Consider the following 20,992-nt stretch of genomic DNA (forward strand, 5'->3'; position numbering starts at 1 on the left):
TTTTTGAACATTAGGCTGTGATTGACCACATTGCCTCATTTCTATGGATCATGAAAAAAAATCAAACCTTTATTTTTACTGAAATGATCTTGGGCATCCCAATTATGAGAAATCAGATAAGCTGTTTCCCTGAGTAGATTTGACTTTATGAAATTTTTTAATGCTAAAATTTTACTTATTAGACATAAAATTCTTCTCCTCCTACTATCAGCTGACCCTATGTCTTCTTTAAACTCAGAAACCTTGAAGACAGCTGTCGGCCCAGACACATACCTGGATAGCATTTCTACCAGTGACCTTCAAAAACTCAGTTCAACAATTTCTTCATGTCAACCATTGACCTGTCTCCCAAACTCCATCCCAACTAAGCAACGTAAAGACACTTTACCCTTGATTAGCACCTCTCTCTATATGATATGATGATGTGATCAATGTGTCACTTTTATCTGGTAACATTCCACAGTGCTTTAAATAGTAGTAATTAAACCCCTTCTCAAAAAAACAATAACTCAAGATCCAGAAGTTTCATATCACCAATAATATGTACCAATATTAAATCTTCCTTTTCTCTCCAGGATTTTTGAAAAAGCAGTATCTAAACAGCTTTGCCACTTTCTTCAAAGCAATAGCTTATTTCAGAATTTTCAGTCAGGTTTCAGGGTTCATCATAGTACAGAAACAGCATTTGTCAAAGCTATTAATGACTGTCAACTGGCATGAGATGAGGAACTCGTCTCTGTGCTGATCTTGTGAGATCTTAGTGCAGCTTTTGATACTGATGACCATCACATCCTGTTACAGAGACTGGAACATGTCATTGGTATTAAATGACCAAAATAAACTGGTTGAGGTCATATTTACTGGGTCAGTCTCTGTTTCTACTTGTCAGTGCTGGGTAATATTACTTAGTAGAGTAATACGTTTCTGATTACATATTAATCTGTAGAAAAGTAATATAGTGTAAGGCAGATCACCAGTGTTGATGCGCTGTTATGATGTTCTGTGCTGTTGTGTGTGTAATGCTGAGGGTGGTGTGTGATTGGGGTTCTGAGAGTCATGTGTGCGTGTGTGCCTGAGTTTGCTGCGAGATTCATATGATGTTCAGTTCTAAAATGGTTGTTGTTGGCGCTCACCGCTTACGCAGGGACATGCTAGCTCGCTGTCCATGCCCGAGCCCAAAGCAGCAGCACGACCTGAAGTGTGCTGATGTAAGCTGTACATAAGTGAACTCAGTAAACTCTTGAAAAGAAGATCCCTGGTTGTGTGATGTACTTCAACCCACGCACGAAAGATCGCCACGACAAAGTTACGAGCACAACAACTGGTGTCAGAAGTGGGATTATTGTGGATTTCTCCAACCGTGAGTAAATACGTCTGGCGAAGAGGAGAGCGAGTGAAAACAAAACGGCGCTAACAGATGTTAATTGGCGCTCGCGTCTGTTAACCGGCACTAGAGGGAGCTAGCGAGAGCTAGCGCAAGAACGTCGGAGCTAGTGGAAGCTGACGGGAGCTCTCCGGGGTCCGCCCGACCCGGCAAGTGACGATACAAGCCACTGTCATTACGCCGCTGCATGCTAGCTGTGGCTATCCATCACCGAGGACTGGTAATGTACCCAATCCACTTAGCCGGACAGCCCACAGTACAAAAGTAAACGCTCGCCGCCGTCAACCCACCAGCAGTGTAACATCGCCACCAAGTGGAGGCTACCGGCGCATCATTTCAAGCAGTGTGATACAGTAAACACAAAGTCAGTGCAAAGACAAAAAGAAAAATAAATAAATAATAAAAAATTAAAATAAAAAGAGAAACCACAAACACCAATACAAGTAACAAGAAAAGGACACTCGAAAAGTAATAAAATGACTGAAGACGGAGCTACGGCGAGCCCTTCTGAACCTGATTGAGCCCCATCATGGTTGAAAGCTTTACTGGATCACCAAAATCAAAGCCTGAAGATGATGTTGGCCCCAGTCCTCACTCGTATAACTGGAGGGGATTCTGCTGCACGGCAAACCTCGCTACTAATTGCTGCTTCCAGTGGAGATGGAGGCGAGATTTTACAGCAGCCTTTGCATGACAGGCAGGATGCAGCACCTCCAGCCTCTTGGGAAGCTCCAGTCAGACCAAGAGATCGTACTGGCGGGCCCTTTGCAGCCGAGCTGGAGGTCATCAACAGGGGAGCTCGCAGCCCTGGTCTCCCCAGGAGAACTACAAACGCTGAACCTGATTCCAGATGGAGAGATAATAGAGAGAATGAACGTGAAGCCCCACGCTCATTGTCCTACCGTGACGAGCAATGACCAAGTAACACCGGCCCACACAGTAACCAATCCACCTTGCAGGAGGTACAAAGACCAAGATTGGCCACATTTGATGGAAACGATGACTGGGACTCCTTCTTGCTGCCATTTGAGCGCCAAGCCAGAAAGTATGGATGGACTGCTGCAGAAAGAGTGGACAGGCTGCATGAGTGTTTGAGAGGAGCTGCAATAAGATATGTCTGCTCACTGCCAGAGCGTATCAGGGAGGATTATGTCCTGTTGGTGGAGCAGCTCTCCCAGCGTTTTGGAAGAAAAGACCCCCCTACCACCGTAAGAAGGAAGCTGGGAAAACTAAGACAAGGGAAGGAGACATCAGCTGAGTTTGCAGAGGAGGTGCGGCGCCTTATTACGCTTGCATATCCAGGAGTGGATCTCCAGTTGCAAGACCAACTGGCAACAGGTGCTTTCTTAAAAGGCCTCCGGAACCAAAGGATGGCCTATGAGGTCATGAACAGAGATCCATGTTCCCTTGCGGAGGCTCAACAGCGTGTAGAGGCCCATGAACATAACTTCAGAGCCACCGTGGGCATTAGACTGAAGCAAAGAACAGAGCCAGGCGTGTGTCTTGGGCCAGTGATGGGGTCGTCTGTGAGGATGCCACTACTGCTGCTCGAAGAGTGCAGACCCAACAGTATGTGACTGTAGAGCACTTCACTGCACTGACAGACCAAGTCAAGACTCTCATTTGTACAGTAGAGAAGCTACAGCTGCAGTTTGAACACCTCGTGTCCACCCATGAGGAACGACAGCAGCCCGAAATGTCAACACAATTACCCTTGCCCCTTTCCAAGTGCAGCCTAACCATGTTGCGCTCCCAGTCCCCAAGTCCAACCCGCGGAGCTGTTGGCCCATGCTTCTGATGTGGAGGATCTGGACATTTATGGAAGGATTGCATGAGGTCACCAAGATCAACAGGTGCGCGAAACCTTGGTGACAGGGACCTTGGCCAACTGTCACAATTGGGACCACCACCAAGTCCAAATAACCAACCACCTGGACTTCAGATCGGCTGCACCAAGAACAAAGGTGAAAGTCTGCAAATTCCTCTGACTGTAAACGGCATCCCAACACAGGCTGCGGTGGACACCAGGGCCCAGACAACCGTCATCTCCCTGGAGCTTTATCAGAGTCTCTCTGGGAACAACCCTAACCCTCTCCATGAGACTTACCTTCTCAATGCAGGAGAAGGAGATGGCATGAGGGCAAAGTGTGGATTGAAGGTCACCTTTAAGACTGCATCAAAAGTGATAGACTGGGATGTACATGTAGCCCCAATACACGACTCGGTCTGCTCGGATATGATCTGATGAAGGCCCATGATGTTGTCGTCTACGCCCGTGGCAAAGTCTTCATTGGTGCTGAACTTGTGCCCTCCAAGGTGGTAACAGATGGAGCAGATTATTGTGATGCCAGGGTGACTCTTGGAGATAGCACCATCATACCACCTATATCTGAGTGCGTGGTGTGGGGCGAAGTGGAGAACCCAAGGCCAGGCGTCCCAGCTGTGCTGGAGCCCCTGACCATCACGGGGGCTGTAGCCTCTGGGAGTGTCGCCGTTACCATGGAGAAGAAGGTGCTGATCAGGTTTTGCAATTTCTGTACCAGCAAAGCAGCACTGCATAAGGGAGCATGTCTGGGACTCCTAGTTGAGACTTATCCTGACGAGTCATCATGTTTTCCAGAGAACAAAGCAGAGCCCAGTGTGGAGAAGGAGTCAGAGACTACACCACCTCTGAGGGTTGGGAGGATGGCAACCATCTCTGATCTTCCCAATCATCTCAGAGGGTTGGTCGACGCCACTAGTGAGGGCCTCAGCGAGGAGCAGCACCAGCGTTTTCTTCAGCTGCTACTGACTTACGAAGCCCTCTTTGCCAAGAGTGACACTGACTTGGGTTATCTGTCTGCCATCACGCACAAGATTGACACAGGGACCGCCAAGCCTGTACGTCAGCCAGTGAGAAGGACACCCCTCGGTTTCCAAAGTGAAGAGGAAAAGCATCTTCAAACCATGCTTGAGGTGGGTGTTATCACTCCTTTCGCTTCAGAGTGGGCCACTCCAGTCGTTTTAGTGCGGAAAAATGATGGAGGAGTACGGTGGTTTGTGGATTACCATTGCCTACACAGCCTGACGATCAAGGATGCATATCCTTTGCCCAAAATTGAGGAGTGTCTTGATATTCTTGGCGGAGCAACCATGTTTTCGACACTCGATCTTCAGTCTGGCTATTGGCAGATCGCGGTGGATGACAAAGACCGTGAGAAAACAGCGTTCATCACCAAGTGGGGCCTCTACGGATACACTCGCATGCCATTTGGACTATGCAACGCCCCAAGCACATTTCAGAGGGCAATGGAGCTCGTCCTTAGGGGACTTCAGTGAGAGACGTTGCTCATCTATCTGGACGACATCATTGTCCTTGGCAGAGGGATGGATAAAAGCCTGGATCGGCTCGCACAGGTTTTCGGCTGTCTCCACAGCTACGGACTGAAGCTGAAACCCTCAAAGTGCCACTTGCTTCAAGTGGAAGTCCTCTTCCTGGGCCACGTTGTAGGCAGGGATGGGATCCGCCCAAACCCAGCTCTGGTCAAGGACGTGCAGCTCTGGGAGCCCCCTACTAATGTGCCAGAACTGCAAGCATTCCTTGGGCTGTGCAATTACTACCGCAAGTTTGTCCCTGCATTTGCTGAGCTGGCAAGTCAACTCCACAGTCTTCTAAAGAAGGGCGCCATCTTTCTGTGGACAGATGAGCACCAGGACGCCTTTGTTCAGCTAAAGGAAATACTAATAACAGCGCCAGTGCTGGGATACCCTCCTGTTGAAGGAGAGTACATTCTTGACACCAATGCCTCAAGCCACAGTATCGGAGCTGTCTTGTCACAATTGCAGTGGGGGGAAGAGCGAGTTCTGACATACGCCAGCAGCCACCTCACGCCAGCTCAGCAGAGATACTGCGTCACCAGACGTGAGTTGCTTGACGTTGTGCGTTTCACACAACAATTCCGGCATTACCTACTGGGCAGGAAATTCTTGCTAAGAACTGATCACGGCAGCCTCACCTGGCCCTTCCGGTTCAAGTGCCCTGCAGATCAGTTGGCTCGCTGGCTAGAGGAGTTGAGCCAATACGACTTTCACATCGAGCACGAGCCGGCCGTCAACACTCAAACGCAGATGCCATGTCCAGGCGAATCGGAGATTACTCAAATGAATGTGACTGCTACCAAGCTGGAAAAAACCTGTCCAACCTGCCATGTCAAGGATGCAAGTATTGTCAAAGGCTCCATGAGCAGTGGGCAAGGTTTGAGGATGATGTGGTTCCACTTGCTGTGAGGTGCCTACAGACAAACGTTCAGCGGACAGAAGCAAGAAAGCCACCCACACCTGTGCCGGAGACTCCTGTGGTTAATTGGCAGCAGTCTGTCAGCCCAGAAGAGCTGGCCGAACTCCAGAAGGCCGACCTTGTCCTCTCCATCCTCCACGCATGGAAAGCATAAGAAACACTTCCTACCAAAGATCAGGTGGCACTTGAGAGTCCCACAGTTAGAAAGTTCTGGCTCTGCTGGCCCCAGGTCATGGTGCAACAAGGAGTTCTCTACTACTCCTGGGAGAGAGCAGGAGCACAACGTCCAGTATTGCTGCTACTCGTCCCATCTTCCATGCAGCAAAAGGTCCTGCAAGCTTGTCATGACCCCCTCACTCCGGCCATCTGGGAGAGGCAAAGACCCTTGAGTGCCTACGTCAGAGCTACCACTGGCATGGAATAAGTGAGGACATCTGCCTCTTTATAAAGAGATGCCAGCACTGCAACGCATGTAAGGCGAAAGGACCTGCTAAGCGAGCCCAGTTGCAAAGCTATCAGGCTGGGGCACACCTGGACCATCTTTATCTGGACATCCTTGATCCATTCCCAATGTCGAGCAGTGGAAACAAGTACTTTCTTGTCATTATTGACCAGTTCACAAGATGGGTTGAAGCTTTTCCTGTTCCAGATCAAGGGGCGGAGACGACAGCCAGAAGGCTTGTGTATGACTTCATTGCCCAGTTCGGGGCCCCCCTTGAAGTATATACTGACCAGGTAGGAATTTTGAGAGCTCCCTGTTCAAGAGTGTATGCAAACTCCTGCAGATCACAAAGACTCCCACCACCCCTTATCATCCTGCCTCAAATGGACAGGTGGAAAGATTCAACAGAACTCTGCTGCAGATGATCCGGTGTTACGTGGACCAAAACCAGAATAACTGGGACGAACACCTGCCACTTCTCACCTCAGCCTATCGCAGCTCACAGCACGCCGTCACAGGGTTCACACCTAACAGGCTGATGTTCGGAAGGGAGGTCCATCAACCACAGGATATCTGGTCTGGGGCTGCTGTGTTGAAATCTGACAAGATGGAGACTCCAGACTTCCTCTATAGCTTGACAGAGGCAAGGCAAGGCAATTTTATTTGTAGAGCCCGTTTTCACAAACAGTTTGTCTCAAAGGGCTTCACATGGCATCATAACAACATCCTCTGCCCTTAGACCCTCACATCGACTGAGGGAAAAACTCCATAGAAAACCCTTTTAACAGGGAAAAATCTGAGAAACCTCAGGGTGAGCAACAGAGGAGGGATCCCTCACCCAGGACGGACAGACGTGCAGTAGATGTTGTTACAGACAAGAAAACAGTTTACAATACAAAATGTGGGAAACATGGAAAGGTTAATAACAGTCGAAGAAGGAAGCTTCTGGAAGGGGAGGCAGGGAGAGCAAGCCAGCTTGATGGGGGACAGGATGGCAGACTAGTTCATGGAAGGGGAGCGCAGGCCAGTGTAATAGTAGGGAATAAAAGAGGGGGGGTGATGCAGGTGGCAGTTGGAGCTCTGGTGGATCTGTGGAAACACAGAGAGACTGCGAGACACCAAGGCCAAACTACAAAGTGCAACAAGTAATGGTAATGACAGTTCCAAAAATGTGCAGGGAGGAGAGGAGAGGAGAGGAGAGGAGAGGAGAGAAGGGGCTCCATGTAACCTGATGTGTCCCCCAGCAGTCTAAGCCTATAGCAGTATAGCTATCAATGGTTCAGAGCTAGGGAGGGACTCAAAGAGGCGCAGAACACAGCACGAGAGCATCTCCGCATGGCACAAGAACGTCAAAAGAAGACATATGATGTTCGAGCAACAGAGCATTCTTATAATGTTGGAGATTTGGTGTATGTGAAGGATGACACCGAGAAGAAAGGACAAAGCCCCAAGCTCCAAGCTCCTTGGACGGGTCCCCTGATTGTTTCAGCATGCCGGGGCCCTGTCCTGTATGAAATCCAGGGAAGGAAGCGCAGCAAAATAATGCATCATGACCGGCTAAAGCCCTACAACAGTGATGTGGATCCAGTTTGGGTCCAGCGCCTACGGAGGCAAATCCTAAAATTGTCCCAAGGCCCAGTGGAACAGCCCCCTGAAGAGGATCCCTCGATGGTCCCCGAGCTGCCGCTAGAAGAGGACAAGTCTACAGATCCAGCAGAAGATGGGGAAGCCCTCCAGTCTTCTGATTGAGGGGAAGTCCCTCAACACGTCGAAGCACCAGCAGAAGAAAACCCAAGTGGGCAGAGACAGTCCAGCAAATGTTGTGAGAACGTCCAGTGGGCGAGTAGTTCATCAGCCACAGAGATATGGGAAGTAGTCATTAAAAGAGACTCTTAAGTTACCTGTGATTTATGTAGGAAAATGTTAAGTGTTTCTACTGTTTTGGGGATGTTATTTGAGAAGGGTAATTTCGGTTTTCTGTTTCTGAAAGTTTATTTGGGTCACCAAATGAAGGGACTCAGTACTCCTTGGGGGGTGGGGGGTAGTGTAAGGCAGATCACCAGTGTTGATGCGCTGTTATGATGCTCTGTGCTGTTGTGTTTGTGATGCTGAGGGTGGTGTGTGATTGGGGTTCTGAGAGTCAGGTGGGTGTGCGTGCGTGAGTTTGTTGCGAGATTCTCGTATGATGTTCAGTTTTGAAATGGTTGTTGTTGTTGGCGCTCACCGCTCACGCAGGGACGTGCTAGCTCGCTGTCCATGCCCGAGCCCGAAGCAGTAGCACGACCTGAAGTGTGTTGATGTAAGCTGTATGTAAGTGACGTCAGTAAACACTTGAAACGAAGATCCCTTGTTGTGTGACGTACTTCAACCCATGCACAAAAGATCGCCATGACAAAGTTATGAGCACAACAACTGGTGTCAGAAGTGGGATTATTTTGGACTTCTACAACCGTGAGTAAATACGCTATATTACTTATTACCTAGAATCAAGAGTAATGATATTACTTTACTTTTATATTGCATATTACTTTCCCCCTGTCACCCACAAAAAGATGGACAACACCACAATCGATTTAGCCAGCTCCTTTTTGAACTGAATCCAATTTAATGGAATAATAAAGTCAATAATGATAAAGTGAATAATTGCAAACTGAACAATTGCAAAAACAAAAAAATAGTCATGCTTTGATTTACTTACTGTTTGTTTGTAGCAGGCAGCTGCTGCATGCGTCGCATTACAGTAGACTAACGTGAAGTCATAACGGTGCACAGGTGGCGGCGCGTTGGAACAGATCTACAAGCTACTATGCATCACTCATCACAGTGTGTTGATAGCTTGTAGATCTGTTCAATTTGCGAATGCAACAACCCAGCTCAAATTATACGTTTAACAGCCATTGTAACGAGTAACGAGGCCCTTATTCGGCGGAATATAGAGGCATAATATTACCTTTTGGAATCTTAGTCTCGTTATATTAGTCATTACTGGGTAAAGTAATAATATTACAGTAATATATTACTAAGTAACGCATTACTGCCCAGCACTGGTACTTGCTAATGAAGATTTATTTTTGGGACTTTGGTTGAGATTTTTTTTTGTCCGTGCCATAAATCGAGCCTGCAGATATCCCATGATGCTCTTGGCTGAGCAGCTCCCCCTGGCGGCTGAATGTTGGAGGATTTGGCATCCTCTGAGACCCCTACAGTTAGCTATGGTGTTCCACAAGGGTCTGTGCTTGGCTTGGACCAGTACTCTTCACTCTCCATTAGGTCACATTATAAGGAAACAGAACATTGATTTTCACTGTTATGCAGACAACACGCAGCTGTACCTATCAGTGCATCCACAGGAAACAAATCAGCTTACTAAAACTTGAGGCCTGTTTAAATGACATGAAAAACATGGATCCATCCATTTTCTATCTAGCTAGAGCCTATCCCAGCTGCCTTCGGGCGAGAGGCAGGGTACGCCCTGGACTGGTCTCAAGTCCATCGCAGGGCCAACACATATACACAGACAACCATGCTATCTCACAGCCACACCTATGGTCAAATTACAGTTCTCAATTAACCAAGACCCCTTTTGCATGTCTGTGGACTGTGAGAGGAAGCCGGAGTACCTAGAGAGAACCCATGCAGGTACAGGGAGAACATGCAAACTCCAAACAGAAAGACCCCATGCTCGAGCTGGGGCTCAAACCTGGAACCTTCTTGCTGTGAGTTGGTTGCGCGAACCACTGCACCACCATGCTGCCCAAAAAACATGGATGACCCATAATTTTCTATCATTAGCATTCTGACAAAACTAAAGTAATTGTGCTGGGCCCAAAACACCTTGGAGACACCTTATCTACTTAGATAGGTACCCAGGGTGACATATCCCTGGCTTCCAGAACAACCATAAGGATCAGGGAGTTACCTTTGATCAGATCGGTCCTTTAACTCACACATAAGCCAAATCTCCAGGACTTCCTTCTTTAATTTATGTAACATTGCTAAGATCAGACACATCCTGTCTGAGAAAGATGCATAAAAACTAGTAAGTGCTTGCTTTTGCATTCTGGGCTGGATTACTCCAATTCCCTCCAATCAAGCTACACCAATAAGTCCCTAAAAACTCTCCAGCTGGTCTAAATCGTCGCTACTCATATGTTAATAAGAAGTGGTAGAAGAAACCCAATTGCTTCTGCACTGGCTACCTGTCAAATACAGAATAAAATTCAAAATTCTTCTCCTCCTCCTTCCTACAAAGCCCTCAACTATCAGACACCTTTATATCAGACAGAGCTCAGAGCTCAGAACCCTATACTTCCAGAATTCAGGTTTACTTGTGGCTCCTACAGTGTCCTAAAGTAGTATGGGAGCCAGAGCCTTCAGTTATGAGGCTCCACTCCAGTGGAACCATCTCTCAGACACACAGACACCCTCTCTAGGTTTAAGAGTATACTTAACACCTTCCTTTGTGATAAAACATACAGTTAGGGCTGGCTTAAGCTAGCCCTTAGATATGCTGCTATAGGCTTAGACTGATGGGGGATCTCCCATGATGCACTGGGCTTCTCTCTCCTCCTCTCTTTCCCTCTGTACTCAACACCTGTCCACCTTGCTGCTACTGGAGGAAACAACAGACCTGAGGAGGCTCAAGGATGCCACCCTTAATATCAGTATTAGTATTAGTACTAGTGTTCATATTTGTATTCTCAATACTGTACAAGCATTAAGATCAGCATTGTGTTCATGTTGTATTTGCTGCCACTTAAATGATTATATTATGCTGAAATTGACTGAGTAACCTGTAGATTTTGTTATCATTGGAAGATAGTTGTTATTGTTTGCTAGCTTTGTTCTTCATATTTGTATTCTCAATACTGTACAAGCATTAAGATCAGCATTGTGTTTGTATTGTATTTAGTCATTCTTAAATCATTATGCTTTGCTGAAAATGATTGCTTGAGTAACCTGCAGATGTTATTGGTAGATAGTTATTGATTGCTGTGCACCACCGTCCACTTTCGTCCTCTCAGTTTGTCTCTCTCCCTCCAGCCTCTTCATGTCCCCATCTGTCACCCATTATGTATCCCTCCTTTCTCTCCTTCTTTATTTCTGTCCCTCTCTTTCCTTCTCTGTATCAGTCTTTTTCCATTATCTGTCTTCGTGTCTGACCCTGCTGTCTCTTTCCCCCTAAATTGCTAAAAGCAGATGGTTGTCCCCACTGAGCTTTGGTCTGCTCCACGTTCCTGCTGATTAAAAGGAAGCATTTTACTGTTGCAAGATGTGCTTTCTTGGAGAAATGGAGATGTATATTAATTGGATGTTTTATTAATTGAAGGAGTGAGGTTTCAAGGCCTATTCTTCTTGGGAAGTGTCATGAGATAACTTTTGTTGTGATTTGGTGCTCTCCAAATAAAAATTGGATTGACTTGACTAGATGGCGTGCTACCAGGATAATTCTGCAAATAAACGTCTCCTCCTGGAACCGTCATCTTATTGTGGTGGAGGAGTTTGAGTGCCCTCGTGACCCTAGAAGCTATGCTGTCGGTGGCATTTAACCCCTAGTAGGGTCACCCAAGGCAGACTGGTCCTAGGCAAAGGGCCAGACAAAGAACAGTTCAACAGATCCCTCATGGAAGTTAAATCTAGGAGTTTGTGTACCCAGCCTAGAGGGGCAATGGGGCCCCACCCTGGAGCCAGCCCCGGGGTAGGGGCTCGATGGCAAGCGCCTGGTGGCTGGGCCTTAGTTCATGGGGTCCTGCTGGGCCTAACCCGGAAGGGAGACATGGACTCGTCCTCCTTTGGACCCACCACCCGTAGGAGGAACCGGAAGGGTTCAGTGCAATGTGTTTTGGGCAGCAGGCCAAGGCAGGGGCCTTGGCTGTCTGATCTTCAAGCATGGAAGCTGGCTTTTGGGACATGGAACGTTACCTCTCTGGCAGGGAAGGAGCCAGAGCTGGTGGTTGAGCGTTACCGGCTAGATATAGTCGGCCTCACCTCAACACATAGCTCCAGAACCCAAGTTGTTCCATGTGAGAGGCAGAGGACCGGGGTGGGCTTTTTGATAGCCCCCAGACTCTCTGCCTGTGTATTGGGGCTTACCCTGTTGGAAGAAAGGGTTGCTCCCCTGCGCCTTTATGTTGGGTAACAGGTCCTGACTGTTGTCTGCGCTTATGCGGCGAACAGCAGGTCAGAGTACCCATCCTTTTTTGGAGTCCTTGGGAAGGGTGCTGGATGGTGCCCAAACCGGGGACTCCATTGTCCTACTGGGGGACTTCAATGTTCACGTGGGCAATGACAGCATGAACTGGAGGGGTATGATTGGGAGGAACTGCAGGCCCGATCTGAACCCGAGTGGTGTGCAGTTATTGGACTTATGTGCAAGTCGCAGTTTGTCCATAACTAGATTGACAGGTAGATTTGGGCGGCATCTGCAGTGATGCAGGTGCTAAACCAGTCCGTTGGGGTAAAGAGGGGGCTTAGCCAAAAGGCGAAGCTCTCGATTTACCTGTCAATCTACGTTCCAGCCCTCATCTATGGTCATAAACTTTGGGTAATGACAGAAAGAACAAGATTGCGAATACAAGCGGCCGAAATTAGTTTCCTCCACAGGGTGTCTGGGTTGAGAGGCTTGGTCATTTGAGTGGTGCTCAGAGTCGAGCCGCTTCTCCTCCATGTTAAGAGGAGTCAGTTGAGGTGGTTTGGGCATCTGGTGATGATGCCTCATGGATGCCACCCTTGGGAGGTGTTCCGGGCAACAACCGGGAGGAGGCCTCGCGGCCGACCCAGGTCACGCTGGAGGGATTATATGTCTCGGCTGGCCTGGGAACGCCTCGGGATTCCCCCAGAAGAGCTGGTGGATGTGGCTGGGGGGAGGGCAGTCTGTGCTTCCTTGCTGAGGCTGCTGCCCCCGTGACCCGGACCAACCGGATAAGTAGAGGACGACAACAACGGCGATAAACATCTCATCACATTTTCAGATCAACGTCAACTCCCTATGAGATGTCATAGCATCGATGTACACAATGTGCACTACACCACGTCAAAGTTTTTTACGGTTTTGGAATAACTGGCTACAAATTTAATGTAGCCAGTCAGATCAGAACATTTAGAAAACCAGCACTTTAAAAATTGTTATTTTTTTAGTCATGCAAACAGACCTGACAAGTAATTTCTACTTTGCCCAAATTATCATCATGATGTTATTATGTCAGCACCATTTCATGTTTTAACACAATTAAATCAGTGAAATCTACATTAGAATCATAAGTCAGAAAGACAGTTCCTGGAGATTGCAGGGAAATTCACAGAGGTGACTGAAGTCTGGATATTAAATAGGGAGATTTCCATCATGTTGATCATAGAAAGAAACAGCAGATATAAATGGTGTAGCAGCTGTATGGAGCTGCTGCTCCACTTTTCTGTATTCAAACGAGAGTTGCGAGTATTTGTGAGTCATGTACTTTGGTTTGTGTATATGAGCATCATGAATAAAAGTGAAGTAGCTGCTGTGAGTAAACCTGTGAGAGAAACAGAAGTTCAATTTTTGCCTCACAACAGGCTTATTACCCGAACAGGCTCTGGGTGGCAAAGCTGATGGCACCTCCGGTAGCCGTCCCTCCACTCATGTAGGGGATTCTCCTCAAAGCATTGATGGCATTGTCTTTTTTGGTGTGCTCAAACAGGCCAAACTCCAACCGCTGGTCATAGGTGAACTGCACTGCTCCTGCATCATTAACACACTGTCAGCCAAACAGCTTGTCAGTAAGTCAGGTTAATCTATGAATTATTTCCAAGCTGTGGAGCTGACCGATACGAGCGCCCACATCTGAGATGTCAAATTTGCTTGCAATTCCTGCCAGGAAGTCCAATACCAGCCGAAAGTTTCCCTCGCCAACGCTAGATGAACCATCTATGAGGAAGCCAATGTTGACCGCGTTGTAGCAGGTTCTACCTTTGACACACACACACACACACACACACACACACACACACACACACACCACATAATTTGATTGTATGTCACATTCATCCATTTTAAAACCTTTTACTGCAACTCCTTGTGGAGACCACAGGCCAACAATTCCTCCCAGAGAAGATGATTGATGTGAATAAGAAGATATATGATATATGATAAGAAGAAGAAGAGAAGCAAGTCTCTATTTGTCACATGTAAATTTTACAACAAAATTTGTCCTCTGCATTAAACCGATACTCTAAGAGGCACTGAGGAGCCACATGCAGTGCTTGGGGAACATCTCAAGATCTTCTGCCTGCACCTTGTTCAGGAGCACTGACAGGAGTAATTGACCTAAGCGACCTGTTTTTGATGGTGGGGGAAACTGAAGAACCCAGAGTAAAGCCACACAGACATGCAAACTCCACACAGAAAGGACCTGGGATGGCTTGGACTCAAACCTGGGACCTTCCTGCTGTGAGGAAATAGTGCTAACCACTCTACCACGCCCTAACAAATGTTTAATTTCTCTTTCATGTCTTAACAGATTTTTATGACATTTGATATGTGTGACTGGTGAGCAGAGCTGGTAGTTGAATTATTTCAAGATAATAAGCTGCTTCACCTCTGAGGTGCAGGTAACTGATCGGTTATAGCTCTGTTACTTGTCTATTTGACAAACATTTCGCTCAGTCATGAGATGACTGGTGTCTTACTGCACAGCAGGGCATCAAGTGAGCAGAGTCTCTGTGTCAGAGGTTTAACGTGTTTGGTGGTGCTGAACCAGCTGGGGATCAGGTAGTTGAAGAAGCCATTGTCTTTACACACCACCTGCCAGACAGGAGGCAGACAGTATTAACGTTTGCTATTCAGCTGAGACTTATCCTGTCTATAAACAGAAGGGGCCACCTTTTTCATGAAGTCTTTGTCGGGCACCATCGCAAGCTCCTCGGGTGCTGGCTTGGCCACAGACACCAGGAAGACATTGATGCCAGACTCTCGAGCGAACATGGCTGCCCGCTCAAGACTGTCTGATGGCCAACCATCAATCAGCACTACCATCACGCGAGGGTGACCCCGCCTTCCCCCATTCTCCTGGGTGAAGAACCTCTCGGCTGTGTGGATGATGGCCCTCCCTGCACACAAGAAATTCTCACATTATCCAATAAATCCTTGGTCCTGCTGCTACTACTGTGTGTGTGTGTTGGTGTGTGTGTGTATGTGCGTGGTTATATGTGTGCGTGCATTAGTGTGTGTATGAATGTGTGTGTTGGTATGTGTGTGTGTGTCTGTCTACTTGCTGTTTATCACGAGGAACGAATACCAGTCCTAATGCAGAAAAATGTAGTTCCTCAAGTTTTGGTTAAGGTTAGGGTTAAGGTTCAAAATGGTTAGGGTGTCAGTGATGGATAGCCGTGTGAGCCCGTGTGTGTCTGTTTGTGTCATACCTGTGTTGGTGTTTCCCCCCAGGTGTACTAGCTCCTTGATTGCAAACAGAAGCTCTTTAGGCTGCGTGAAGTTGGTCAGCAAAAATTCAGTCCTTGGAGAATCACTGTACTCACACACACACACACACACACACACACACACACACACACACAAACACGGACACACATAAAAACAATTTTAAAGTGACAATTGGGTTCACAATCCTGGTTTCACAGAATTATTTGGTGAATCATCTTACAACTTGATCCCCTCTGAAGTTTGATGATGTCATTATTTTGCAATTCATGTGCTGAATTCACAAAACAAACAACTGATTTCTTCTCAGATATAGAAACATTTAATTAATTAATTCATCCGTTTTCTGGTTTAAAATGTTAAGATCATTTGTGTCTCTTGAACCAATGTTTGATTTGAGTAAATTATTCATTACTGAATTAACAACCTCCAGTCAATTTATTTATACAGCACAGTTCATCAGGTGTAAACTCGGTGTGCTGAAGTTTGAATTAATTGGCCAAGAAACAGAATGTGCGGAATCTAAATAAGAGAAGTTGGCGGGGATGGGGGGGGGGGGTGGACATGCCCATATATGGGCAAGAGCTATTAGAGAAGACTTGAAACTAGTGATTGAGACCATAAACTGGTCAAGAAAATGATGACTAGTTCACCCTGCTATTTCAGTCTTGTGTGTGTGTGTGTGTGTGTGTGTGTGTGTGTGTTAACCTGGCCTGCACCAGCCCAATGTGAGGTCCTGTTGGTCCAACTCGCAACACAGAAGCTAGCTTGGCAACAAAGTTCTTTTGCAGGTTGAAGCGCCGCTGCCCAATATTGTTACTGCTGTCAATCACCATGGCAATATCCATCTGACAGTCTGCACACACACATACACTTACAGGTCATACTCAGGCAACAGCATTTTGCCTTGTGAATTTACATTTCTTTTTCTATGACTTATTATTATTATTATTTATGAAGCTTTTTGGTTTCTTATCCAAACAAATAATCTGATAATTATAAAAATCCTCCTGAGTGGCACATAACTTTAAAAATATTGTCAGCAAAGGAGCAAAGTCAAATTGACTTATCCATATCAGTGTGTAGGATGAAGGAAAAAATGAAGAAAAGTGGGAAGCAAGGAGGAAGAAAGGGGTTTATTTAACCCAATATCTTTGTCAGTATGTCGGGGCCCTCTCTGGATAATGTCCACTTTAGTTTCTGACCATTAGTTACGCACTTAATTTTGACATTGTCTCTCTTGTGTTGTGGATTTGCTCATTGTTTTCTTCTCTTTTCATTCTCGTGTTGCATGTCAGTCTTTGTTTAATTTTGAAGTTCACTTCCTACATGGGAACTCCTGTGTTACTTCTTGTGTTTGTCTGTTTCCCACCTTTTTTTGTTTTCTGCCTTCTTTCAGTTAGTCTTTGTCAGTCACAGCCCTGTTCCCAGTGTTTCTTGCCCCATCAGCCCCTACCCCGCCCTTATGTTCTCCCACCTGTTGTGTTCTTAGTAGGGTCTGTATTTAAATCTTTTTTGTCATGTTTGTCTTTGTCAGCTCATTTATGTCACCCCAGAACTGTTTGCATCCAGTTTTAAGTTAGTTTGCTAAGTTCGGTTTGCCAGTTCAGCTTATGTTCTTTAATTTCTTTAAATTAAGTTCTCCCTGCTTTCCACCTCTGTGTATGGGTCCAGCCACAGCACACACCCAACAATATTTACAAAGCCAACATTTTGCATTTGAGGAACTATTCAACCCTTTTTTCCATTTTTTTCCTTTTAATTTGGTCCAAGTCAAATGACACAACAGCTCAGGTAGATATTTGCTCTCTTAGTTACCATGAACAGTTTTCAAAGTGGATTGGAAAAGAAAAATTGGAAGATGCAAATTTTAAGGAAAATTTGTCAAAGGCCACATTTAGACAAGAACAGCCAACTAAAATGGAACAGTCTTTCCTTTGTTTTCAAAAAAATCTGCCCTTATACAATCCGCTTTAACAACCAAAAGCGCTGTAGTTTGCATGCCAGGCTACTTGTTGGCAGTGTAACTTTGTAATGACACACTATAGGAGAACAGCATGCACTTGTGTGAAGTGTTCTTCTACAGAGTGGAGAGTACCAACAACAAGAAGACGATATTCCATGACTGTAATTTCATGTCACAGTTGCCCCAAAAAATGCTGTTGTGTTAATGAAAGGCTGTATTATGCAAAACTAGAGCTGTGTAGCCCATACACTGACAAAACACTTCACGAGAAAGCAGAGAGACTTCTGATTGAGAAGAAACAACCTGCCATGACTACTAGCTCATGTCAACAGATTAAGTCTCACTAAAATAGTGTGAAGTTTCATGAATGTTTTTTTGAGGATCATTGTTTGAGTTAATCACAAACACTAGTGGAGCACCTTTAGAGTACCTTTATTTCCTCCTGGTAGAGTTTTCTTCAATGAGGGCTTCTTCAGGGGTTTCTTAGCTGCAACAGACAAACACCAACCCCCCCCCCCCCCACACACACGCACACACATGAAAAATGAACAATGTCTCCCAACAGACACACTAAACACTCATGAGAAGGCTGACAGCAGGTTGAGAGGACACATTCACTGCTTCTAAACATGAAACTCAAGAATTTTATACCCTCTAGGGACATTTAAGATTCAGCTGTGAGAATCAGTGATACTGATTACCTGCTGATGGCAGTGCAGTGACGCTGATCTCACTTGTCAACTCCAGCATAGTACTCGCTGGCTCTGGTAAAACACACACACACACACACACACACACACACACACATCAGATCTGGCAAGCTCTCAATCTACAGGGAAACCTTTGTTTTGCTATGCCCTATGATCATGATAAGACATATCGGTCAAGACCAAAGGAATGAGACTGTGATCACAAGTGGTCAAAATAGGTAACCCCATCTCCATTAGGAATAAGGTGAGAGGCTCAGTAGAGTGTGAGGGACTTGGAGTTAGAGCCTCTCTTGCTTTGTGTCAAAGAAGCCCATTGATGTGGTTCTGACATCAGATCATTTCTGGTAATCTTCTCATTCTAATTATGAATTAGTCAATTATTCAAGATATTAGAGCATTCCACCAACCCTCATGAGTCGGTCAGCTTATTGATCTGATAAACATCCTCACAATGGAGTCACCTACTGCTGAGGCTGAAGGAGGCGGTCCAGTGGGACAGGGCCTGTGAATGGATGCCATGAGAATAGGAGCTCAAGTAGTTTTGTTGTCCCTGCAGCCGATTAACCCTGACGGCACCACCAGACGGACCCACGATCCCCCTAGACACACGCAACAAAGAAGGCCACTTAGCTCTGTTGATCTCAGATTATGGGTGAAAGCTTTGAAACCAGTATTAGAGGTAAGAACTAAGGATGACTTGCCACACAGATGTGCTCTCAGGTACTGACATTTAACATAGACTGATTTAACCTGAATCATTACTTCGTATTGAGGTTCATGATTCAGTCAGTACCCTAAAAATTGCAGTTTTCAGTACTCAAGCTTGGCTAGCACAATACCTGTATTGTGCTAGCCAAGCTTGAGTACGGGCTAAGAATGCTAGGCCACAAATTAGAATAACCTCCATTCTAAAAAATGTCATTCGAAGTGTTTGTTTTCACATGCTGTCAATTGATTCCTTGGGAGTCATTTGCCTGTGAGATTAGGGGGCAACAACTGTTTGTTTGATCTGACACAATGTTTTGTGTATTTATGTGCATCGTCTCTGAAAAGTATAGAGGTGCTGAAATTACTTATGTGGACAAGAGTTTTCATTAAAGGATTAATATATATCTTCCTGGACTTATAGTTTAGTTTTATGGAATGAAAACAAATATGAGTTGGAGAAATTTCAAAGTCTGCAACACTTCAGATATTTTTCATCTCAAACAGAGTATCTGTGTTCTCAAGACTGTTTATAAATCAAACTAGAACTCAGCAAATACCTTGAACAGCCAGACAGACAGCCAGGTTATAACAGGCTAAATGGGACAGAAAAGCATTTAAATACCAAGATGAGATAGGGAAGAGACACAAGTGAGGCTGCTGTCAAGTTGAGCTGTTCAGTTTCTCCTCTCAGGGCCTCGAACCTCTTCTGCAGAGGAACAGGAGGTCGTTTAGGGTTAATCCTTCTCTACTCTACATTCCTTTGTGCTTTGTTAAGGTTCAGCAGTCAGCAGGACTCATTATGTCACACCGGAGCTGCTGCTGGCAGCAGAACACAAGCTGCACACAAAAAACTAACATATTAATTCCAACTATGACGTCAAACAGAGTTTGTTGTGCGTTTTGATAGCATTATACAGGTTTTGTTTGTGTACAAAATATATTAGTTGAAAGCCCTCTCACACCAAGTAAAAACGTACATGCAAATAAGTTATTTCCCTTCTGAGAATAAAGCACCGACCTGCTCTGATGTTTCCTAAATTTTATTTTTGTGATTTAGTTGAAGTAAGTTTAATTTGATTTCTTTATTGAAAAATATTTTTTGAGTGATGAACAAATAGGATGATAGGAAGAAGATGATGATAAAATGAAGATGAAAGAGAGCAAAAAGTCCTGAAAGGGAGAAACAAGAGGATTTTCCAACCTGTGCAGAGCAGCTCCACAGATAGACGAGATGGACGCGTAGATCCCTGTCCCAAACACAGATGCTCGCCAGCGGCTGCAGTCCGGAGGACACAAGATCAACACGGCGTCCTCCCTCATGTCAGCCACTCGGGTCACACAAGTCACTGGGTATGGCACTGCGTGACATCAACAGCACTTGAGTCTCTCTCTTTCTTCTTCTCTGACAATTTAATGTTAACTTGTAACTTTTCTGAGCTTGAAAATTTTATACGAGATCTTTGCAATTTTGTCTTTTGAATTGGACAACAAATGAAGCAAGACACTGAAATCCACTTACCCGTTTCATTTCATTTTTGACTTCACTGAATGGGACACTATATGATACACTTTACTACAGTTGTCTTTGACTCCAGTGCTGAAGTAAATTGTCTTACAATTGAAATAAACAAATGAACATCTGTCTGTCTTTCTCTCTCTCTCTTTATCCCTTTCCCTCTATCATTGTCGATATCTTCTTCCATTATCTGTCTTTGTGTCTGCTCCACTTTCCTGCTCTCAACCCCCCAATCGGTCAAAGCAGATTTCTGTGGCCACTGACCCTGGATCTACTCAACATTTCTACCTGTCAAAAGGGTGGTTTTCATTGCCACTGTTGCAAGATGTGCTTGCTCATGAAGAATTGCTAGTATCTAACTTAAGGAGTGTGAAGCTATCCCTACTCACACTTGTAAAGTGTCACGAGATAACTTTTGTGGTGATTTTGGGGTATTCAAATAGAATTGCCATGGCTTGCCAAAAAAAACAAGTGGCTTTTGAGCTGGAGACAAAGTGCATATACATAAACATACTTGCATTACCCAAATGCACCAAATCTGTAAAAAAACACTTTCATATTTTGTCGCAGATGAAAAC

General features: G+C 45.6%; 1 protein-coding gene across 1 annotated transcript in view; it reads right to left on the bottom strand.

Annotated features, from left to right (window-relative positions):
- Nucleotides 1-20,992, bottom strand: part of coch (coagulation factor C homolog, cochlin (Limulus polyphemus)) — a 31,179-nt gene that overhangs the window by 1,704 nt on the left and 8,483 nt on the right. The window contains exons 4-13 of the mRNA XM_086183154.1: nucleotides 20,100-20,256; nucleotides 18,656-18,789; nucleotides 18,182-18,244; nucleotides 17,911-17,967; nucleotides 16,223-16,370; nucleotides 15,499-15,602; nucleotides 14,960-15,186; nucleotides 14,767-14,881; nucleotides 13,904-14,047; nucleotides 13,663-13,819 (exon numbers count right to left, since the gene is read on the bottom strand). Coding sequence (XP_086039280.1) covers nucleotides 13,663-13,819; nucleotides 13,904-14,047; nucleotides 14,767-14,881; nucleotides 14,960-15,186; nucleotides 15,499-15,602; nucleotides 16,223-16,370; nucleotides 17,911-17,967; nucleotides 18,182-18,244; nucleotides 18,656-18,789; nucleotides 20,100-20,256 — 1,306 coding nt within the window. The remainder of the gene's footprint in view (nucleotides 1-13,662; nucleotides 13,820-13,903; nucleotides 14,048-14,766; nucleotides 14,882-14,959; nucleotides 15,187-15,498; nucleotides 15,603-16,222; nucleotides 16,371-17,910; nucleotides 17,968-18,181; nucleotides 18,245-18,655; nucleotides 18,790-20,099; nucleotides 20,257-20,992) is intronic.

Source organism: Aulostomus chinensis, chromosome 17 (genome assembly GCF_037954235.1).
Source record: "Aulostomus chinensis isolate RoL2024-O1b breed Wild chromosome 17, RoL_Achi_v1.0, whole genome shotgun sequence".
NCBI lineage: Eukaryota > Metazoa > Chordata > Actinopteri > Syngnathiformes > Aulostomidae > Aulostomus > Aulostomus chinensis.